Source organism: Myotis lucifugus, unplaced genomic scaffold (assembly GCF_000147115.1).
Source record: "Myotis lucifugus unplaced genomic scaffold, Myoluc2.0 scaffold_100, whole genome shotgun sequence".
NCBI classification, from domain to species: Eukaryota; Metazoa; Chordata; class Mammalia; order Chiroptera; family Vespertilionidae; genus Myotis; species Myotis lucifugus.
This window is the reverse complement of record NW_005871148.1, coordinates 4,356,887-4,381,840: the sequence shown is the minus strand read 5'-3', so window position 1 is coordinate 4,381,840 and position 24,954 is coordinate 4,356,887. Positions and strand designations below refer to the sequence as shown.

Below are 24,954 nucleotides of genomic sequence, written 5' to 3'. Positions count from 1 at the left end.
GCCCCAAATCCCGGGATTTGCATGGCTTTACCTGGGAAGATTGCGTGGGAAATCGAATACAGTTTCCCAGCTGTAGGACTCCACTATCACCAGGAAGACAAGACCATAAACTGTGGGAGATTACGAAAGGAGAAACAGGTCCCGTCTTTTACTTCCCTCCATGTAGAGAACCAATCAAGTGGCCAACTTGGATGAATGTCAAATCTTACAGCCCTCAATTATCCCAGCCTCTATAAAAGCAAATGAGTCATTTGCGGTTAGAGAAGATACCTTCTTGTAATTATGATTACAAGATTTTAATTATTAGAACTTAACAAAAAAATTTAATGCAGCATGTGTTTTGTAAAGACCAAGCCAGAACTATTAATAGAAAAGCCTAGAGCTCTTTAAACATGAAATCTGGACAGAAGCAAAGAAAACAAAAAACACACAGCCCACAGTGCCTCTTCAACTGATGTACTTAGCAGATAATCACAATCTAAGCTGTAAACATACCTTTGAGCCCTATCCTCTCCTTGACTCCATTATCCCTTTTTATTTTATTAAAAAACATATAACTGTTTTTCTCTTTTTCTGGAATATGTTTCCTGGAAGCAGCAGAGCACATGAACATGTCACCCAAAGACCAAATCCAAATTACCTTCTTTTAAAGTCCATTTGATCGAGCCTGTCCTCTTGCTGACAGCGTGCAAACTTCCATCCAGGGTTGACACAAACAGCAAGGTTTCAGGAAGCGTCACTGTGCTGGGACTTCCAAAAATCTGCAAAGAGATGGAGAAGAACCTTCCTGGTCAACATGATTCTTCACCTGGGGCATGTACCACCAGAGACCGCTGTCCTTGAAAGTTTCTAAAACCCACCAGCTTAGAGATGAGGAAACGGAGGATGGAGGCCTAGGTTCCCATCAAGGGCCCCTGTCTGGACAACAGCTGAGTCAGGACTAGGACCCAGGTCACCTATTCTAAGAGACAATCCTTCCTGCAGAGGGACTGGCTTATGACCTAACATGACAAGGACAGGGATTTTGAAATATCCCTGAGGTAGAAAGTACACTCAGCTTTTTAACTGACTTCCTTCTCTTAGTTATATTTCACTTTCTAAAACTTGGCCATCTTGCAAGACTGATAAAGAAGAATGCCAACACACCCACACACACCCATACACACTTATTAAATTTTAAAGGGCAAAGAATTAGGGGGAAATGTTTAAAGCAAAATAAGGAAAACAGCTCCCATTCTATAATGAGTTTATGTAGTAATAAAGCACCAAGATTTCAAAAGAGACATGTTATCAAAAATGCATAAAAAACATAACCCAAATTACTCCTCACTTATACTCAAAATACAATTTAAATTAAAAATGCACATTTTATGCTCAATGAATTTTAAAAAAATTTTTTTAAAGAAACTAGCCAAAGGTAGTGAAATTCACTTGTTGGTGGTGATAAAAATGGTTAGTGTAGCCTTTCTGGAAAGTATAAACGTGCTCATATTTTTGGTCCTGTAATTCCATGTCTATATCCTTAAGAAATAATTCCAGATATGGAAAAAGCTCTGTGCACAATGATACTCATTATATCCCATTTTATAAATACAAAAAAAAAAAAAACCAACCTAGAAAGGTCTGAATTTCCAATAATATCTAAATGGCTGAAATAAATTATGACGCACAATGAAGCATTATGTAATCATTAAAACAGCATGTGGAAAAGCTACAACAATACAGAAAAATGCTTATATTCATTGTCACATGAAAAATAAAGAATCTAAAAATGTTTTAAAAATACATTTTTATTGATTTCAGATAAAGGGAGAGGAAGAGAGAAAATCATCAATAATGAGAATACCTACCGGGTATCAAACCTGCAAGCCCTGACCGGAAATGGGTTGATGCTCAACCACTGAGCCACACTGGCTGGGCTGAATCCGAAAGTTAATGTAACTGTGGTTATAATTATACTGGACAGATTCTTTTTGTCTGCCTGTCTTCTAGCTTTGCTAGAAATTGTACGTACCCTCATCCACACAGATTCCATGGGAGCAGCCGTGTGTGTGTGTGTGTGTGTGTGTGTGTGTGCGCGTGTGTGTGTGATGTGCAGGTGATAGCTGGAAGGTTTCCTAGGAACATGCTTTTGCGATATGGGCCCATTCAGCAATGCCATCTTGTAATGAGCTTGTCTCTTCTTTTGTCTCTATACTGTCCTGCACATTAACTGGTTCCTGTAGCTGTTGAATTAAAAACAGGCCAACTTGCTTATACTGAGACAGTTTGAATTTTGGCACAAATGTTACTTTAAAAATATGGCTGGCTTTTAGCATGAACTCTAAAAGCTCGGGGGATTACTCCCCTGTGCATGGGAGTCTGACCCTCAAATACCTGGTCATTCTTGGTAAGAGCCAGGGTGATGCCCAGTTAATCCCTTAAAAGGGAAAGCCAAGTGGCTCTCTCCGGGACAGTCTGAGGTGGCAGGACAAACACTCCAGCCCCTGCATTCCTTTTCGAGGGGGCGACACAGCTGCCAGGGCCTACAGCTCATCTCACCTCCTTTGTGCCCGGCCTGGAGGGGGAGAAGTTCCCCCTTTATTTCGTCCAGAGCCAAGGCCCACTCACCTGGATGGGAGAAACCACAGCCAGCCTTATCGCTCCTGCGGAGCCTATTCTCCGGGTAAAGCCTTAAACCCGAGGAGGAAGGGTCTGCTTCTAATCCCACCTTTGGAACTCGGAAATCAGTTTTAGTTAGATTGGCTAGAACAGTGGTCGGCCAACTGCGGCCCCTTGAGTGTGGCTCTTCCACAAAATACCACGTGCGGGCGCGCACGTACAGTGCGATTGAAACTTCGTGGCCACACTCAAGGGGCCAAAGAGCCGCATGTGGCTTGCGAGCCGCAGTTTACCGACCACTGGGCTAGAAAAACAAGCCTCAGGGGTGGTGGCTGCCCCAGCTGGAATCAAGAGGCTACGCACACCAACTGTTTGGTGTAGTTAAAATTATTTTAGGCCACAGGGGATAGATGAGGACAAGCTTCACCTAGACCTGCTCACACCTGAAGCAGAGGCGTGCACGTTGCCCGGAGCATCTGGCCTGGAGGACAGTGGCCCTACAAAGACCACCGAGGCTGCAGCTGAACAAGACCGAGGGCTGCCTCCCATTGGGAAGGGGATGGGTTTGCAGCTTGATGTGGGATGGCAGGATTATGTTGGTAGGGGCAGTTGGGTAACTGAATAAACGAAAAGAAAAGACCCAAGCATGCCTGGGGGCCAAGAGACAGAAATCCCTGCTGAGCCCCCCTCCACCTATCAAACAGTTACCCCAGGAACTGCCCTTTTGCACGCTAGGTCTTGTGATCACACAAGAATTGGGTTGAACTCTCTGGATAGATGAAGTGGTAAGAAATTAAACTTGGGGGATTTCTTTGAATATGTTTTCCTCCACGTGAAAAACAACTGGATGAGAGAAAGACAAAGGCAGAAACAGAGAAAGCAGCCGGAGAAGAAAAAAGCTGAAAGACTGGGAGGGTGCGGCCCACTTCCACCAATCCTCAGGCCTCGCCAAGTCCCTGTCCTTGGGCTCAGAGACACCAATCCTCACAATTAATTCCCCTCTTTGCTCAAGCTTGTTGGAACTAGGTTTCTGTCACTCACAACCCATATAGTCCTAACACACACACATACACACATACACACACACACGCATATACACAGAGCAAATGAAAATATACAGAGAAAAAAAGATGAAGAAAATATTGCAAGATTATTGCCATAGCCTTTTCTCCTCTATTTTCTAAATTTTCTATAATAGGATCACATAATCAGCAATGAATTTTTCATAAGACAGGAGATGGACAAGTTAGCAGGTGGAAGAGAGGCTAGAATTTAAAGGAGCCTCGGCAAGCTCCTAAATCCCAGGTGAAGCACTTTCCATCTCAGGACATGAGGCAACTCGACCACCTTGGATCATTAATATCCACCAAACAAGGAACCAAAGCTAAGAAACACAGAGGTCTCCTGGCAAGACAGTGTGCTTCCAAGAATAGAAGAGTTTGTTGTTGTTTCAAAGCCTACAGTACAATTACAATGAACTAAATGCCCCCAAGTACATTTATCACATATTGAAAGGGCCAATATTAAATAAAATATTAATAGTGCTGTTTCGAGACTAGCGTGGAAACAATAGCCAGCTGCCTGTCTGAGCTGCCTGGAAACCACAGGAAGAGCAATTGTCTATGGTTGGTTGGTGAACTGAAATAAAACACTGATCACCTAACTAACACGGTCTTTTAAACATCTCAAAAATACCAGCGTGGGCTAGACGTTGAATTTGGCAACTGAGACTGCTGACAGTTAATCACAACGTCCACAGTGACATCACAAACCCCCTCACAACCGGCAGGTTTTTCTCTTCTTTGAAGGCTCTCGGCTGTTTCAAATTAGAATGGCCTGGAGCCCCTGTGACCAGTGTCATTCTCGCAGAAGGCAAATGAATATTACAAAATGTCTGGCTCTTCACCCCTGGCATTTTTTTGAAGCATGCGTACACCTGCTTTCAATACAGTTGCTAAAACTAACATGAATTAAGCTTCTATATGCCTTTTGCAATACTACGCAGAGCTGCGAGCTACGTGTATCTGAACATCTACACACTTGCTTCCCAGTAATGAACTTGCATTCCCTGCACCCAGGCACGTCAGTCGCCAGTGCTCCCGTTTCCCTACGACGGATGAAATGGCAATGGACCCTGCGGTTAGACACACTAGTTTCCGGAGCCCGACAATGGAAAGAAAATGCTGATGCTGCAGGCCTGCGGCAGGCGGACTACCTGGAATCTGACTCACTTTTCAAACTAGTGAAATATATATTCCTGGTTTCGATGGTGACTTCTAAGAAGTAGGCACAGTAACGCTGCAGAAGGTAAGAACGACAGTGGCGGGTAATCTGGTCTAGCCTAAAACGAGACACCCATTAGCTGGTCGGTCCTCATAGAAGTCTGACACACATCATCTCACACAAGGCGACCTCAAGGTAATTCTAGGAAACACCCAGACTGGTGACTAGAGGGTTGGCAATTCAGGGCAGAAGATGCTGGGGAAGTGGCTGCTGGTCAAACGGCTTCTTTCACTTGGGCTGGGTGAGTGGTAAAGCAGTCCTCACTGCCGGCCTGCTCAGCCAGGACTTGAGTCTCCCTCCCGTGAAAACCAATGCCACTGCCGGGCTGCAGCCTCATGTTCTATGTTCTGATTACAAAGCAGCTACACCAGTTCTTAAGATGCACCGTCCACTTTACCTTCACTGCAAAGACCTGGAAGCAACTCCCAAGTAACTCACACAAATGATTAAAAGGTGGACTGCCGACAGTTTCATTCTCTTATATTCTAAACTTAGCGAATTGTTAGCTGCTCTTGTATTAACTCCTTATATTTCAGGTAAAAAACAAAACAAAAAACCTTTTCTAAAACGAGTTCTGAAATAACTTTGTTTAGAAAAAGTCTTTGATAAAGAGAATTATGGACACAAGGGGCGTGATGTGTTTAAGCAGCACAAAAACACATGAAACAGCCTCTAGCAAAAACCCACCCATTTCTAACGAGTACTTGGGGCTGGTCAGGCCAGGAGGCGACTTACCCATGGCAGGAGGAAACCACCACCGGAGCCCCAGGGCTTGGTTTTGCTGCCCTGCCTGTCACTGAAGTGACTGCTCATTTCCATTCACCCTCTGCCCCTCAAGGAAGAATGGCAGGGAGCCCACTGCCAGCTGCTCTAAGATTCAGGGCACAGGAAAGGCCAGGGCAACTCAGGGTTTTCAGAAATGCTGCATTTTCCAAAGAAATGCAAGTCTTAATGTTCAGACTCACATTTCAAGAAAGAATCGGTCCACAAGCTAACTGACCACCTAACAACAAAGGCCAGAAATAAGGTTAATAAAAATAGCACAGAACTCTCATCTCGCAGTCAGTGGGAAGAAGTGGTGCCATGCACACATGTGTCGCATACCCAGCTTTCCAGAGGGATCAAGACCTGATGAATCTATTTACAAACCTGGTGCATCCTACCCCAGGCAAAGGGGGTACACACACCCACAGAGGCCCCTCCACTGGGAACAGGAGAGCCATACACTTCTCAGGTGGCACACAGATAAACTGAATCAAACCCAAGAAAGTTAAATTTACATGACAACACTGTAGTGCTAGTTTAGCAGAATAAGTAAAAATAGTTAAAATAAAAATCTCTTCTGTGAATCTTCTCCCCTTCCTACCTCCACTCCAACAGACCACAGTTTCTAAAATAACATCAGAATCAATCATCTGGCTGAGAAAATGGTTTTCCCCCTTTTTGGGAGAACTGCACCGACCAGGATTTGTTCAGGGATTTTTTTGTGTGTGTTGTTTTTCCCCCCAAATAATTTTTCCTCTACTTTCGTTGGATTACTGTTATATTGCATAATCCTAACTTTAGTTTTATTTATTTAAGGTTAAGAAAACCATTTTTTCAAACCAAACTAGAAATCTAGCAAGGATATTGGCATGTTTCCATAAGACTATCAATACACAATGTAATGTGTACCTAAATTCCTGGAACTTACAATCTGCCATCAACACCCAGTGTGCCTTCTACAGTGCAGGGGCTCCTGGCCAAGGCTCAAATCCACTGGACAGCTGGCCTCAGAGGTAAAGCAAAGTTAAAGTGACCTCAAGTTCATTTCGGTTAATGAATACTACACATTATGGTATTACAGGTAATACTGTACTTAAAACAGGTATGCAAGTGAGGGAAGGATTGCATAAGAAAGATTTCCAAGAAATTTTGTTTTATACTTAGAACACAAGCATTCTTGAGAAGATTTAAAGCTGCATGTCACCAAATGTGGAATAATAGATTTAAAATGGATTAGAACGTGCTAAGGAATCAAGAGCTTATAATTATTAATTTAGCAATATTGCTCGGAGGTGAGCCACAGGATGGATGAGCTGATTTTAAGAGATATCAGTAAAACACTTTTTGGATACCAGGGAGAGAGAGAGAGAGACACACACAGATACCAGGGGGAGAGAGAGAGACACACACAATTTGTGCAGTAATATGTTAATTCAGCAGGAAGTACCCCAAAATATTATTCTGTAATATAGTCCTTGGCAGGCACTAAATGATATTCAAAAAAGGACATATGTGTCTACAATTCTTCTATTTGTAGCAATAGTAACTAATTCAGATTATAAACTTCAACAAAGTCTGGCTATTTGTGATTCTGGCGGCTTTACAACAAGTACCCAGCAGAGTACTGTCATTCTAATGCCATTTGATCACATAGTAGAAGACTGTGCCCAATGATGGCCAAAAAGCTGTCTAGAATTCACCAAAGCAGCTACGACTAAAATCAGTGCCAGTAAATGCCAGTACACACCCATTACATAAAGATCTCTTGTTGAAAAATAGAGCCCACATAAGTATAAGCCTCAGACTGATCAGGAGAGTGGGCTAAACAAAGACTACTTTTGAAGGTTTCTTATGTAAAGGCCTGTTAGATATATCAAAGATTTTTATTCTAATCACACCCTGCTCTCCAACCCCGAACTCATTTACACACCTGACCCAACAGTAAAGTCCTCTCTTCCAATTATGGAGATGTCTATATAGCCATCTAACACAGTGACACAGAAAACTCATTGTCTAGTTTCCTGTCTACTGAATTGGGATAGAGATTAGAGGACATATAAAGAGCTTCCCAGACAAGAAAAAGCTAAAGGAGTTCATCACCACCAAACCAGTATTACATGAAATGTTAGAGTCTTCTTTAAGAAGAAGGAAAAAAAGACAAAAACTATGAGCAATAAAATGGAAATAATTACATATCTATGAACAATTGAATCTAAAAAACAAAATAAGTGAACAAGCAGAAGAGAAACAGACTCATCGGTGGGGGAATGGGTGAAAAAGGTGAAGGGATTAAGAAGTACAAATTGGTTGTTACAGAATAGTCATGGGGATGTAAAGTACAGCATAGGGAATATAGTCAATAATATAATAAGTACGTACGTATGGTGTCAGATGGGTACAAGATTTATTGGGATGATCACTTATTAAGTTATATAATGTCTAATCACTGAAACTAATATAATATTGTATGTCAAGTCAACTGTAATTGAAAAATAAAAATGATTTAAAAAATTTAGAAAGCCTGGTAAAAAGAAGCTAGAGAAAAAAGAATTAAAACATTGGTGATATTAAGAGACTTTTCTTGTTTAATTTTACCTATGTTTTAATGATTTCAGTCTATTACTAAGAACTAGTCCAAGTTCTGTTATACTTCATTTACTTGAGTGTAAGTCAGCAATAATCCATCAACCAAATACTAGTTCCTTCTAACCAGCCTATCAGCTGTTAAGTTTCCGGACATTAGGTCAATAAAGGTAACCATGACATTTGCTTTGGATGGGAGTCAAGTGTCTGCTTGGGATGCAGTAAAGGGCAAGGCCTAACTGAACAGCTCTGTGTGGTTTCCAAACTAAGCAACTGAGGGAGTAAAACTAGTATTTGTGGCCATTCTTGTGTGGTGTAATTAACCACCATCCAAGACAGTTACAATTCTTTGGTTTAGGCTATTCCTTTAACGGGTCTGATAAAAGGTTCCTCATAAATTCACTTTATTCCTGAGCGTAAAGGTATACTAGTTTCACAACAGGTAAATATATTTCACCCACTGGTTTGGGAGCCCCAGGCTGTGTCTAAGTCCAAATAGCCAGCTGTTCTGTTTGTCTTCATGGTACCTCTGCCATCAACTTATATTGACACCATGGGAGGAGGAAATACATTTGGGCATGAAAGGTGCTCTGTGGTCAAGGAAACAAGCCCTGTGCTTAGTGTGGTATCAAATCCCTAAGGTTCCTAAGCATTTTATTGTTTATGAAAACTAAAACTCAAGCTTTCTAGATCATTTGGTGGTTGAGATTTAGAATGTGAGTATTGCCACTACTATGCTGTTGTCTTCACTAAAAGGCAACAGTAGCAGTTCAGATCTTGTAAAAACTGATAAATCTAGTAGGCTCATTTACCTTAATGGGACAGCAGCATCATAAACAAACTAAACTAATAAAGGTCTGACTTAGACTAGTAATTCCTACAAGAAGACCGATTTGATCCTGCAGTTAAACCTACTGTTAGGAAGTCCTCAAACAAAAACCCTATGGGGAAAAAAGGCTCGATTAGATACCAAATTTCTCAGTCCTGATAATAGCAACTAATCAGAATCTGTCAATTTTGTTCTTTACCCTTAGTTGGGGATTTCTTTTGGGGGTAGGAGAGTGGAAGGGGTCAAGTAGAAAGTGGATAAATGCTCTAGTCCAGTGGTCGGCAAACTCATTAGTCAACAGAGCCAAATATCAACAGTACAATGATTGAAATTTCTTTTGAGAGCCAAATTTTTTAAACTTAAACTATATAGGTAGGTACATTGTTATTAACTTAATTAGGGTACTCCTAAGGCTTAGGAAGAGCCACACTCAAGGGGCCAAAGAGCCGCATGTGGCTCGCGAGCCGCAGTTTGCCGACCTCGGCTCTAGTCAAATAAAAGTTATCTACAAACAACTGCATTTATGACATAATTGCCATCCATGCTTGCCAGATGTTGCCAAGCTTCATAAGAGAAGATACCTGGACTTCCCCTGTCAGAATCCCCACTGTTTGAAGTCCATTTGAGGATTACCTACTTCCCTATTGGCCCAGTCCACCATACTGCCTTCCTGTTGCAAATGAGCTAGATGGTCATTAAGTCTATATGGCTCCATACAACACAGATCAAACTGTAGAACTGTTTACAACTTCTGGAATATATAATTTTAGAGATGAAAAGGGCTGAAGAGATCACCTTACCCAACCCTCTCATTTCATAGAAGTCAAGGCCCAGAGAGGTGAAGTGACTTGCCCAAGGTACCACAGACAGTTAACTGTAGACAGAGGACTGGAACCAAGGTCTCCGCCTTTCTGTCTGGTCCTTTGCCCACTGCACCACACTATAATTTCAATACTTTAAATCATGGTTCTCTGAGAACCGTAAGCTTAAATTATTTCAGGCCTGGAGCTCCCCTCTGAATCCTGCTGGAGAGGATGAAGAACAGCACGCTGCCCTGAGGGAAGGGGGGATAGGATCTTTTGGAAGAGACCAAAATGTAAACTGTAGATTCTACACAGACACCCAATATACCAAAAGGCACTGCAAATTATACAGGGTGGGGTTTTTAAAAAAATGTTCTGGGTAAAAATTCCTGAGATCCCACTGTAGATCTAAGTGGGTGGGAATACCACCACAGAAAGTCAAAGGCCTTAGCCACCATAAAAAAAATTCTTGCGATACATTTATCCAGCCCAGTACTAATGGTTTTCTTAAAAATGCTCTTTGATGATGATGATGATGATATAGTAGCCTCTGCCAAGTCCTTTGATGAAGAAAGTCTTCTTTCAAGACCAATGCCAAGGAAACACACATTACTGATCAGCACAGGACAAGTCCTTCGAACAGCAAAGACCATTTTAATGACCAAACATATGCTGAGGAGCCTCAAGCACTAAGTCAGGACTGCTTCACTTAGCAGGATATATGCTCACAAAAAAAGGAAACAGGGGTCTGAATATTGATTTTTTCATGTGAGAAAAAATCTTATGCCACCAGGTTTCCATAATTTTAGCGTAGGTTTCTATTTTCTAGGCTCCTCTGAGAAGCCCATGTAAACATCTCTATGCAATTCTCACACATTTGGGCAGAGATAGGAAATGATAAGAAAATGCTTGGAAGACTGTGTTGGCACAACTCAACCGGGAGTGGGACAAGTGAAGGCTGAGAACAAGAGCAGGGCAAGAGGACTGGCTGGGACCAAGCTACGCTGCTTCCTCCAGCTTATCAAGACGCGGGCAGGAAACAGAAGCAGAAAAGAATGCCCAACAAGGAGATAGCAAGCCTCTGGATTCAAGGAAGAAGCCCTTCCAGGGACCAAGGAGAGCGGAACTCCCTGAGAAAGGAGAAATGGCTGTCCAGGACGGGGATGGGGGAGGCACCGCTTTTACAGGACACACTGTAGCCAAAGGCTCCATTTTCCCAGGGATCGCTCTTCCTAAAGTTACCATCCTGGTCAGGCTTCTGCCTCGTCTGGAGGTCATCCAATCTTACTGCCAGTTTCTCCAGGTTAGAAAAGCAGCGTACATGGGCATCTGAATTGTGGGGGAGGCTGGCTAAGCTTCCCAATCTGTTTCTCCTTTTGAACAACATCTCTTTAACTGCTAAGGCAGTAAAATAAATATTGAGATTTCCAAAGACAAGGATTATGTAAGTACCAGGGAAGACATCTTATTGAAGAAATTGGTGGGGGAGCCAAAGATACCATCGGAAAGTAAACAAAGTCAGAAACCTGACTAGCCACTCTGACTCAAACCTCAGTTGCTACTCATCTCCTCCCCTCAGGGGCAGACAGCGATGGTATATGGAACAATTAAGAAAAGATTAAAATGGTTTATGATGTTTAAGAAGGAAGAAGGATTTTTTTAAAAAGAAGGAAAAAGAAATAACTGCTGAAAAGATTTTTACCGAACGGTACTGCATTTTACATTCTGGATTGTATGTGATTATCTGAAAACACTCTTACGTTTGTTAAGCTTCAATGAAGTATAATGTGATTGTTGGAAGGGCAGACTCTGGGGCCAGACCACCCTGGGCAGTCACCTTGATTTTCTCCCCTGTAAAAAGAGAATAATACTACTACTTCTTGAAAGGATTGTTGGGAGAGTTAAATGAGTTAATATACATAAAGCTCTAAGAACAGTACCTAGTACACAGTGAGTGCCATATAAGTGTCAATTATTATGATGATTAAACAAGAACTGGGCAAGCCCTAGCTGGTTTGGCTCAATGGATAGAGCGTCAGCCTGCGGACTGAAGGGTCCCGGGTTCGATTCTGGCCAGGGGCACATGCCTGGGTTGCAGGCTCGATCCCCGGTAGGGGGCGAGCAGGAGGCAGCCAATCAATGATTCTCTCTCATCATTGATGTTTCTATCTCTCTCTCCCTCTCCCTTCCTCTCTAAAATCAATAAAATATATTTTTTAAAAAAAGAACTGTGCAAGACACTAGGATCTAATCACAACAGAGATCTGATTCCTGCCTTCGTGGAGTTTATGATCTAATAAGGGACCATAGGAGTCAAAGAACCAGACAAACAAAATGACAAATTGCAGTAAGTGCTATGAAAGAGATATACAGGGACCCATGAGAGCATAACAGGAGAAGCCGAGTTGGGGTTGTGAGATCAGTGTCAAAGGTTTCCTGAAAGAGTGACATCTGATTTAAGATCTAAAGCAGTGGTTCTCAACCTTGGCTGCACATTAGAATCACCTGGGAATCTTTTTAAAATCCTGATTTCTGGGCCTCATCCTCCGGAAATTCTGTTTCTTTGTTATGGGGTGGGGCCACAACATTAGTAACAAACAGAATTTCCGGAGAGGGAGGCCCAGAAATCAGGATTTTAAAAAGATTCCCAGGTGATTCTAATGTGCAGCCAAGGTTGAGAATCACTGATCTAAAGGAAGAGGGGGAGGAAGGGAAGAATTTCCTGGGCAGAGGGAACAGCCTGTGCAAAGGCCCTGAGATGGAAGATAATTTACTGTGTTTGAGGACCTAGTGGGCCAGTGCTACTGGGGAGACAAAGCAGAAAGGGCAATGGGACAAGGTGGGGCTGGGAAAGCTGGCCAAAGCCAAGTGTGTGCTCATACAGCGAGGCCACAAAAATCAGAATCTTCCCTGCGTGTCTTGTTACCTGTGCAGCTCACAGAAAGAGGAGGAAGAGGTGCTGTACACATCCGTGCAAAGCAAATCTGGAAGAAACAAATGTTCCCCTAAGGCAGTGATGGTGAACCTTTTGAGCTCGGCGTGTCAGCATTTTGAAAAACCCTAACTTAACTCTGGTGCTGTGTCACATATTGAAATTTTTTGATATTTGCAATCATAGTAAAACAAAGATTTATATTTTTGATATTTTATATATTTAAATGCCAGTTAACAAAGAAAAATCAACCAAAAAAATGAGTTCGCATGTCACCTCTGACACGCATATCATAGGTTCGCGATCACTGCCCTAAGGTGAAGTTTGATACACAAGACACAATCTGTGTTCACACCCTAGGTGAGTCTTCCCTGGTGTTTTATTTTACACCAATGCTGGACTGATGCTGGTTTACAGCTGAGTATCACACACCAAAACTTCATGGGAAAGTTTAGTAGTAAGACTGTGATATGAAGTATGGCCTATAAAGCAAACTCCAACACATCTTTTATGAGGCCCTCCTCCGAGGGACTTCTCTGACCAGCCACCAGGCACGGATTTGGAGGCCCAAAGAGTGGAACATGCCTCCTGCTGTCCTTTTATCCACCGGGGTGCTCCATCTCCCCAGTACCTGCGGTCAATTCCAGGCTCCTGTTGCCACAGTAAGAGTAACCATACAGTAAGGCTGAGTTGTTGGATCACGGTCTCGCATTACTCATGCAGGCCGACAAGTTATCAATCTCTTCCAGGCACTCCCTGTTTCACACTTCTTCCTGTTGGCTGACGCGTCTATGTCCAACTTAATTGCTAAATCACTTACTTCAACCCCACTCCCGGGACTGGACTCTCTCTTTTAACCTACAGATGCACAGAAAGAAGGGCCCTGTTACGTATAAGGTACTGGCACCCCAAGGCTTATAACACTCCTGCCTTCAAGGAGTTAACCATCTAGCAGAGAAACTGTACAACACAAGGGGAAATATGGCAGTTCCATAACCACGCCTCCTGAAGGCTGGCCTGGCAGTGTGCCCAGGCCCTGTCCAGGGCGATTCCCTACGATTCTGAGCCCACACTCCCCTGCTCAGGCCTGCTTGTCAATCCTTGGCCTATCCTGTGTTCACATAATTCCAAGTTAAAAAACCAAGAGTTCCTCAGGTATCCCCACAAGCCTGGCACATGCTCGACAGGTGATTTTGGGTGAACGAAGCTGAAAGATGAGACTGGGGACAGGGATATATGTTCTGGCTCAGGCTCTGGGCCAGTCATTCAATTTCTCCTGCCATCAGTATATGATTCTATGAAGGAGGAACACTGGGTTGGAAGCTCAGAAGTGTGATGAGCTATGATTTACCAGGCCCTCATCTCTCCTCAGGCTTTGCTGTAGATTCTTCTCCCCCTAACTGATCAAAACATGCCAAAACCCACCTGAGAATTTGAGAGAGTTTAGAAGTTCCGATGCCTTTGAACACAGTCATCCCCAATCCTGGTCTTTCAACATCTTGGTGTCTCCCTGTATCTCAAATTATTGCAACATTGGCAATTAGTAATAATCTGATTCACTTTAAGGTTCAGGGTGGGGAAAAGAATACCATAGAAATCGACCAATAATATGTGGGAGGAGGTAGGTTACTCCCAAGGACACATGCTATGGGCTATAAAACCAACCATCTCCTAAACTGAAAGGGAGATCTCTATTCTTCTCCAAACCACAAATCAGATAAGTGATTGAACTTTACTCCAGTTCCAAAAGCCCCAGAGATTTCCAAATACTGAACCTTCAGATCAAGATGTCTTAGGGTTGGTTTTAGAAGCAACTGTGGTTTGGCTCCCAGTCAGTTGAAGAGCAAAACTACAGATAAACTTGTTCTTAATCTCTTATGTGTAAAGGAAACCGTTTTCTTGGTAAAACAAGACCACTGCAAGCGGAAAATGAACCCTAACAGAACTAGAGGATAAGGCCACTAGATTGTTCAGAGGTCAGCGATTCCCCGAAACTGGCTTTACATCTTTCATGCAGTAATTGAATTTGCCCGGAGATCTTATAAATCCTTCCCCCATGGAAGAAACTACTTAATGTTCTTTGAGTAACAACTGAGGTCGCTGAGATAACTGGCTGGCCATGTCCCCACCTTGCTGTACCGCCAGGCCTTTCAACCCGCACCTGCTGCAAAGGCCTTCGGGCTGCGAGGCTGAGAGACAGATATCCAGTTCTCACAGAAAAGGGGAAGGTGAGTCTCACAATCTGTCCCCTCCTACAATTTGCTTCCAACACACACATTCTCACCCTGATAAGAAAGTTCTTTTTTGTTTATATGCTTCATTCTTGTCCCTTAACTATCGGACTTACTCCTCCCACAAATTTCTTCCACACCCACACCACCCTGGCTACTTCACTCTGGCTACAGAAGGCTCTCTTAAAACTCAGAGATTAATTTCACCTGCAAGGGTGCTGCAATGGGACCTGGGAAGTAATACTGTTTTTATTCCTTAGGCATTCTGATATATGGAGAAGGTAGCAATAAGTAAGCTAAGTGTCACTTTAAATAATTCTAAACAGTGTGTAATTCAATAACTAAGTGTATTTGAATGTAAGGCCAATTATTAGTTAAAGTTGATTTTTTAAAATCCTCCCCCTTGGATATGTTCTTATTGATGTGTTTTTTTGTTTTTGTTTTGCTTTGTTTTGTTTTTTAAGAGAGAGGAAGGGGGAGAGAGAGAGCAACATCAATATGAGAAAGAAACATTGATCGGTTGCCTCCCATATGCGCCCTGACTGGAAATTGAACCCCCAACGTTTTGGTTTACGGGACGACACTCCAAGCAACTGAGCCGCCCGGCCAAGGCAAAGCTGATTTTTTTTTTTAAGCAACTGGAATACTCACCAGTCTGGAATGACTTGCTCTTTTAAGAGTTGGGCAATATTGGACTATATTAGAAACAAATACAATGCTAGATTCTCTATTCCTAGTTCTGCTGCTAACCAGCAGAATGTAGCGATCCCAATTCTCTATAAGAGAAGCCCAAAGCTGTCTCTAGGCCAGGCCAGGGCTCTGTGATATTACAGGGCACAGGTAGACACATCTGCTCTGTCTAGGATTAAGGTACAGGAATTACTTAATGGCCTCAATCTGGCTGCACATTAGTCACCTGGGGCTTACAAAAATGTTTTTTAAAGAAAGGATGCCAGCCTCCATGCCTAAAGATTTTGATTTCATTCACCTGGGGTGGGGCCTCCGCACAGGGTTTTTACAAAGCTCCCCAGGTGACTGACTCAGCCAGGGCTGAGAGGCACTGCCTCGAGTCACACATTCCTGGCTGCAGCTGGGGCCCTTCTTGCAGGTGTTTCTCTCGTTCCTAGAGGCCCCTCAGGAGTCATGGGCCATTGGCTTTAAGAGAAAAGATGTCTGATTTAGTTTGGGCAACAAACTCCTCTGATAACTGTAGCTCAGTGGCAACATCAGGTTCTCTAAAGATCTGATGGCACTGTTTGTTCAGAAAATGTATGAAAAAATTCAGTTTCCATGACAAACACTTCTGCAGCCTAGACAAACAATTATTCCCCCACTGGAAACAGAGGGGGGAGGGGCAATAATCCACTGGAGAAAGGGTTGGTTTTGAATTATAATTATAAATTAGTCTACTAACTACGGAAATCATGTTTAATACATAAGACGACAACCCTGGATCAGGGTTCATTCTTTAATAGTGAAACATCATGCTGAGTGAAAAATGAAAGTGACTTGGAATAATCACAACCCATTTATCTCCTGGGGCTTGGCAATGTTAAAATTAATCTTATTACTGATATGAGGAGCCCAGCGAGAGGGCACCACACACTATGGGTCGTGTCCACCCAAGCAAACATCCTGGAAGCCCCTCTCATCCTGTAGAGAGGAACACTACCGATGAAATCCCATTAAAGAAGATAGATTACAGCTAAAGCAACATCTTCCTCCTCTCCAAATAACCCACAACCCACTTGCCTGATGATAAACAGCTCCTTGTTTTATTGGTCTTCACAAGACTCAAAGAGGCATTCCATCAGTATTTGCTGAGTGCCCACTACAGTGAGGATGGCCGACTCACCATGCCAAATGCTAGAGGATGCGAAGATAGCAAGGCAGGGTCCCTGCCTTCTAGGACAGACCAGCAAGAGAAGTGTGACAGCCCCTATCCCAGGGCACCTTCTTGGCCCCTTCCTCTCTTCCCTCATTACCCTCTCCTGAGACCCACCTAAGCTAACCTGAGTCCCTCCATTGTGGTCCAATGTCCACTGTGTCACTCCCTCTCCCATCATCGCAGACCTACTCCCTGGTGCCAGAACTGCCCGGGAGGTGGGGACCTCTGCAAAGGCAAACACCCAGGCCCAGCTTGATAATGAGAGCTCTGTCTTTTCAGGATTCCCTGAGGAAGGTGACTGCACTATGGAGGACTGACTTTGGTTCAAGGCTTCTCAGACATGAACTTTCAGTTTTGCTGTTTCAGAAACATTTCTGGGCGAGAACTTACTGATCAACATGCACCTGCGTAGATATTATTAGACTTCACGCAAAGAAATGAGCTTCAACTGTGAATTAGGTTTAATCTCTCCATGATGGCCGCTAGATTTGGCTCCAGACTTCAGAAGTTTTGCTGGAGAGTCTCAGGTGAAGGCAGTGTTTCCGACTCTAGTTGCATCTTTCCTAGTGAAACAAAGGGTAGGAGGCTACAACTCTTGTGGGAGGAACCAGAGTCCTTATCTGAGCATTTTCCTGAAGCTTACAAATCTGTCTTCTCTTGCTGGTCCTTGGTCCTTCTCTAGATCCTGTCTCTCATTGCAACATGGCTGGGTCACCTCCTCAGGGTGTGACTGGTGTAGCTGGACTGATTTGTTCTAACAAACACACCAGAACATAAGCACTGCAGGGAGTGCTCTTCAAAGGGAAGCAGGAGGATTAGGTTCAAGGCTCAGTTCTGTCAATGACACATGACCTCAAGGTCGCATGACCCTCTCTGGCCTCAGCTTTCTCATCTGTCTGCTCTGGGAACAGAGCAGGACAGTGATCTTTCAACTTAAGGAGGGAAGATGATGCCTGAGAGAGGGTGGTATATGCCGCAAACACCACCCCCGAAGGTTCTAATGTGCTCCCACTGTTACTGACATGCATCCTGTTCTTCATGTGGGGATGGAGTCGGGGAAACACTGAAGCTCATTGCATTAGACCAGTGAGATCCCTGCCAACTGTCTAATATACTGATTCTAGTTATCTTGGGAAGCATTTATACCTTTATGCAGCTGTGCTCCTGTTGCTCACAAATATTTCTGGAGTTTTCTGGAAATTCCCTTCAAAGAATATACCTGTGAGTCCCCTACATGGTGGAAAGTCTTTAGTTGGTTTTTAAAAACAACCAAAAATCCTATCCAAGTGTCCTCAGTAACTTGTGCAATCAAGCTGACTAATAGTTTTCACCAAAACTTCAGTGTGAAGCACATGAAAGTTATATTCAAGCACAGATCGGAAGGAATTGGGAAATGTTTTAAGTTGTGTAAGGATAATTGGCTCAAGAGTAAATATTTGCTCTTTTAGGGCTCCCTTTGTGTTTTAAGTTGAATTATTAAACTGACTGACTACATTATTAAATGAAGTACTGAAAAGTAAAACAATTTTAAAAAGACTAACTTATAGGACGTCAACACTGACTCTGAAGGGGTGATTACGTATTTTGAAAGAGACAACATTCCTTTGGATGAGTAAGTTTAGGTATGTTTGTGGGAAAACAAAAAAAAACCAAAGGCACGATGGTATTGTCAAGTGGCACTTTAATCTGCCCAGGAAATATAGCTGTATGGACAAGCTGTATGTTTTAAGAATAGCAGCCTCCAAAAGGCACAACCAATGCATCAATTATCGACTTACCAATAGTCTTGAAGCAAAATTGTAAATGGCCTCACAACCAACTATAGAAAGAATCTTGTCTCCAGGAGGCAGGCTACCCAAAACCAAACCTGCAGATGATCCCGAGGCAGCTGAGGGTGCTCACGGGAGCCACAGCTGCTACAAAGCTGATCTGAAACCACTGCAGACCCAAGGGCCCTACAAACAATTTACTGAACAAATCAGAACAAAACATTTTCTCAGTAGCTCTTGGTACATAAAGAGTCATCAATAGACCGCTATGGTTATTTACGTTTTCAAAATATAAGCAAAATACAATCTAAATATTTCATTTTCACTTGACTTAAAATCCATACTGCTAAAACAGCTTACTTTAAAATGGCTATTATAAACCCAATTTAAGGCTTATGCTTTTTAAAACATCCAAAATAGTTTGGGGGCTGGGGGAAGGAGCTGTAAAAGATTACATTTGATCAGCAAATTCCAATTCTAGGAATTTATCCCAAGGAATAATTAAGCAGTTAAGATGCGTTCAAGCCCTGGCCAGTGTGGCTCAATTGGTTGAGTGTCATCCCATGCACCAAGAGGTAGGTAGCTCGTTTGATTGCTGGTCAGGGCAGGAGGCAGCCTAAGGATGTTGATGTTTCTCTCTCATTGATGTTTCTATCTCTCTCCCTCTCCCTTCCTCTCTCACTAAAAACATATTTTTAAAAAGAAAATATGGTTTAATACATTGTTTATAATAATGAACATTAAAAACAGCCTCAATATTCTACCTGGTTGAATAGTCAAATTATGGTATATCCATTCAGAGAAGTATTACGCAGAGAAGTATTACGAGAATGACGTTGCAGAATTAAATTTATTAACAATGAAAGAAAGATCTGTGATATGTTCCAGTTTGGGGAAGAAAAATATTACCTATGCAAATATGTGCGCAGAAAAAAGCGTCTGGAACTATATATATCAAGGTGTTAGTAAATTAGCCACCAGGGAAATGCAAATCAAAACCATAATGAGTTACCACTTCACACCCACTAAGATGACTATAATCAAGAAGGCAGATAACAGCAAGTGTTGGTGAGAATGTGGAGACATTGGAACCCTCCTACATTGCAGGTGGGAATTAAAATAGTGCAGCTGCTTTAGAAAACAGTTTCTCAAAAAGTTAAACATACAGTTACCATATATATGACCCAGAAATCCCACTCCTAGGTATATAACCCCCAAAAATGAAAATATATGGCCATTCAAAAATGTGTATTCAAATGTTCATAGTAGCATTATTTATAATAGTCAAAAAGGAGAAACAACCCAAATGTTCCATCAACTAACGAATGGATTAACAAAATGCGGTGTGACCATATAATGCAGTGTTAACAGCAATAAAAACAAACGAAGCACTGATACATACTACAACCTGGATGAACCTTGAAAACATTATGCTAAATGAAAGAAGCCAGTCACAAAAGACCACATGGAATGATTCCATTTACAAAATTATTTATTTGCCTGTCTCAGAGGCTGTGAGAGATGGGAATGACAGCTAATGTTTATGAAGTTTCTCTGGGGATGATGAGAACATTATAAAATTGATTGTGGCGATGGTTGCACAATTCTGTGAACTGTACACCATTGAACTGTACACTTTAAACGGGTGAGTTATATGATATGTGAATTATATCTCAATAAAGCTGTTAAAGTATTAATAGAGGTATCATTTGGATAGTAGGATTATAGAAAGTTTTTTTTCATTTAGACTTATCTATGCTTTCTAACTTTTCTACAATGAATATGACTATTTTAAGGGATTAAAAAAATCTTCGCATATTATCATATAGAAATTTTCCCATGTTATCATTCAGGAAGCACTAAACACATAAAAGATTTGAAAAAAAGGGAAATAGACCATTCCTTATAATAGTGGAAACTGCAAACAATCCATATGACCTCAGCAGGGTGATCACTAGGCAAAGCAAGGTTTAGTACCATGTCAACCCTGGTCCCCAAGCCAGGGCTGAGCACAGAAAGCTCAACTGTTTTGTCATGAATGATGGTTTACTAAAGTGCTACTAAAAGTGACAAATGCACTCAGAACATTTCCTAACAGGTTATGGGAAACATTCTGTGGGAGCGAGGGAGGGAAACCGAACAAAAATATAAACACATATTTTTACACTGTTGTATGTGCTGGGTGTTTGCACATGTCTAGATGTAACTTAAATTTTTAAAAAGGAATGCAAGCTAGGAGCTTATGATTACCTTTTAAAGTTCTACTTTCCCAATCCATATCCAGTCTCTTGTAAATATCTCTGAGAATGTGTTGCTCTGTGGCAGGTTACCAAACATGGGATATAGCAAAGATAAAGACAGGGGGAAAAAAATTGCCAGCCCCTGGGAAATATATTCAACCCGCATGTTTCTTATTCATGGACTGTGATTCACCACTGTTTAAGCCAGCATCACACTCTAATCATATTGCTAGGTTACAGGCCCCAAGTTATTTGTGCATAATAAAAATGGAATCCATTTGATACATTAGGTTTTTCTCTCCTATATCATCTCTTTAGGGAGAACATTTGATCATTATAAAACACACATAATACTGAACCAAAAGATTACTTTGGATCCTCAAACCAAAGAGGTTTCCAATGATTCTTCGACCTGAAAAATGGAGTCAGAATCTGAGACAGACAAATAACTATCCCCCAGGCCCACGCAGTGGTGCTACTCCGTCCAGACATGAAGAAACCTTTACATAGCCCCCTGTCCTATATGCTGGGATATGCCCTACCGTTGAACTCTCTCAAGAAGACTTCTCATACACTTCTTCTCCTTGCTCTGAGAAGCTACGCTACTGTGGAAAGCCCAGTGGGCAGGCAAGTTAATGAAATAACACACAAACACATGTGCACAACTACAGTCTCATCTCATGATTAGCAGCCCTGATAACATGAGCTTAATGAAACATTCTCCTCCTGGCCTCAGAATAAGTACCTGCTATCTCCAATTAGGATAATTCATGCAGGTGATAACTATCAGGATACATGGTAAGCGAGGACATTCCGAGTTAACACTCATGTCTCAGATGATGTTCTCAGTGTGTTTCTGTACTTACATGGTCCTCAGTTCACGGGGACGTTTTTTATTCCGCTCTATAACCAAAACACTGGTTTTAATCATTATGTTGTACACCTGAAACTAATATAATATTGTACATCACTGTAATTGGAAAAGAATTTTATTTGAAAATAAATAAAACCAAAACACTGAATAAAAAAATGATATCCTACATAATAAAAGCGTAGTATGCAAATTGTCTCTACCAGGAGGTTGTCCGGGAGTTCAACCAGGGGGCGGGGCAGGCCAGGGGAAGGGAGGGAGCCGCTAGGGACCCTACCAATGCACGGATTTCGTGCACTGGGCCTCTAGTATATTATAACGGAAGAAAGTATTTTGCCACACATGCTACAGACCTCTTTGGTACTCGAGAGAAGGGGCACCTCAACATGGGAAAATGAGGACTACATGACAGCGATGATGTGACAGCAGTGATGTAATACAAACCAACATGAGGTACAAGATCCAGGTCTAGGATGGAGGGGAAACTCCCTGGATTAACAGTCTCAAATCCTTAATAACACTGATGTTATTGCATTTTGACCTGAAAGCCTAGAGTTGCAGCCCATGATGAGTCAACGTCTGGCTCAATCAGACACAAACTGAAAGAAAAATCACAGTATTGCCTCCAATGCTCTAGTTATATCATCAATCAAAAAGAAACAGCATCCAAACATGCTCCTTGCAGATGTATAATATATACTTTAAAAAAATGACAGAGAGTAAAAAGCACCTGTGTTGGGGGATTCGAGGGGTAAGGAGAGTACATTTATCATCTATGAAGTGCAAGGCGCCTTCAGGCGTGTTAGTATGTTAGCTGTCCCCATTGCACTTACAGAAAACAGAGTCTCTAAGAAGTAAAATAACTTGCCTGAGGGCACCACTAGAACCCAGGCTTGTCTAATTTTACAGTCGGTGCATGCTACCCAACATCACTGCTGCCTGGTTTTTACTGCACACTTTGCAATGGGTTTCGATCAGAGTTTTCATGTAAGAATTCTCACTACATTTGGGGATAGAAATTTTCACTGTTAGATAATTCTGGGAGTGAAATTCTGACCTTTTACCTAAAAATGTAGTGAAAAACATAACCTTTCAATATGGGTCTGGAATATTTTACCAGGAACTCTGAGACATTTGGATTTCTAAATACAATTTGCAAATATTTACATGACATGAAACTATATTCCCAACTAAAGCTAAATAGTTATTTGGGGCTGTTTAAGCCTAAGTTATTCAATAACTAAAACACTAGACTCCAATGAAAGAACAGCATGGAAATATGTGGCAAAGAAAACCAATACACTTTGGCCTTCATTATTCGAAATGACCAGTTTCCCTGCCATACATATGGTCATTCTCTTATCTGTGAACATATGCCAAGCAGCAGTTAACCAATCCACGATATAGTGTTGAAGTTCAAAACCTGAATCTAGTTGTGAAAGTGGATTTTTTTTCTTAAATTAGAAGAAAAACTTAAATACACGAGTTCTAACGTGAAGTGTGCACAAACTTTCCTTTAAAAAACAAAACCCGAGTGTGAAAAAGGTAACCTTACATATTACTACAGCTGTTTCCAAATCCTTGTTACTCCAAGAGCATGGAGCATTATTTACCTAAAATGCATAATCTCCAACGAGTTCCCGCTGTGGCACTCAGGTACACATATGTCAGTTTTCCACCTGGACACCTGGCACATGGTATCCACATTAAAGAGTACACAGTGGAGGTCATTAAACAGATCCTGCACCGATGTACCATACCCACATCCTGAACAATATGTTTTTTTAAAAACCACTCGCTAGGTTCTTCCAACCAGAAGAGGAAAAAAAACAAGTGTGTCCACAAAATGTCCTCCCAGCCGTGGTGCCCAAATCCACAGCCAGAGTAAAAGGTCTTAAATAGTTAAATAAATGTAAACCAGGCGCTTCTCCCCCCAAAAAGATGAGAAGACGTCTCGGACAGCCCCCCAGTGTTCTCACAGAAGGAGACAGTCTTTTACTCAAAGTTCGGAAGCGGCTTCGCCGCTGTCCCATATGGGGTCTTAAAAACGAGCCCAATTCCCACAGCTGAGCTTGCTTCACCAAGTCTTGGTGCACAAAAGGCAGCCTCCTGCCTCACCAGACCAAGGAACCTGCAAGACAGGTGAGCAGGGTCCAGCGATCGAGCTCTTGGGTGGAAAAGCTCACTCTCTCGCAACTGCACTCGTCTCCCGAAGTTCTCGCGTATTAAAAGTTCCAACCAGGATTATAAACGCAAGGCATTCCTTTCCCCTCGGCTACAGGGCCCTTTCAGTCCTTCCCCAGCGCCCACCGCAGGCGGAGCCCGCGCCCACTTGTGGGGAGGGTCCGGCAGGTGGCCTTCTGGAGACCAGGGGTGCCACCGGGGCGACACAAAGTTGCGCGCAAGGCCGCACCGAGAAGCGCTGCCCGGGACACCGCGCTGGCCGCGAGGCCCTCCGGGTGGCGAGCGCCTCGGCGTGGCTGGCCGCGGCCGCCACTCGGACCAGCCAGGAGGCGTCCGCTCCCCGCCCGGCGCTGCCTCCTACGCGCGTCTGGAGCCTCCGCCCGGGCGCACGGGGCCTCGAGCCGCCGCCGCTGCGCTCCCAGCTCGGAGTCCGGCGGGGCCCCGAGATGTCCCCCCATCCCACGATTCCCGGTCACTCACCCTGGAGCCGGGCAGCAGCAGCGCCAACAGCAGCAGCAGCAGCAGCCGCCGCCGGGCGGGCATGGCGAGAGCTCCGTCCCGGCTCCCGGCCCAGCCAGCCGGCTTCGGGGGGCGGTGCGGGAGGGCGGAGGACGGGGCGGGGGCGCCGCGAGGACAGCGCGGCGGCGGCTGGACTTCAGCGAAGGAAGAGCTGACTAGGCGGCGGCAGCACCCCCATTCCCGACCCTTTAAGCGCCGGGCCGGCGCTTCTTCCGGTCGGGGCGGGTCCGGGCTGGGGGCGGGCCCGAGACTGGGCGGGGCCATCGCGGGGGCCGGGCCAGGCCCGAGTGTGGGCGGGGCTGACGCGGTGGGCGGGGCCGAGGTCAGCACAGGCTGCCGGCCGGCCCAGGTCCCGCGGCTGGGGTGGCTGGACAGCACCAGCCCAGGCGTCCGCATCTAGGGGCGCCGGGCTGTCGAGGCTGGGAGCTTATCCGGGTGCGGGGGCAGGCCGGCAAC

General features: G+C 43.4%; 1 protein-coding gene across 4 annotated transcripts in view; it reads right to left on the bottom strand.

Annotated features, from left to right (window-relative positions):
• The window catches only part of ERN1 (endoplasmic reticulum to nucleus signaling 1), a 68,721-nt gene extending 44,013 nt beyond the window's left edge, over nt 1-24,708 (bottom strand). Inside the window, exons 1-3 of one of the 4 annotated variants that reach the window (XM_023757005.1) lie at nt 24,460-24,708; nt 17,306-17,478; nt 641-761 (exon numbers count right to left, since the gene is read on the bottom strand). Coding sequence is in view for 1 of the 4 variants with exons in the window: in XM_006092452.3 (XP_006092514.1) it covers nt 641-761; nt 24,460-24,522 (184 nt within the window). In the remaining 3 variants the exon portion in view is untranslated. Of the gene's footprint in view, nt 1-640; nt 762-11,624; nt 11,716-17,305; nt 17,479-24,459 lie in introns of all 4 variants that reach the window. The other 3 variants (XM_014458928.2, XM_006092452.3, XM_023757006.1) reach the window with 3 other exon arrangements.
• Between the last annotated feature and the right edge of the window lie 246 nt (nt 24,709-24,954).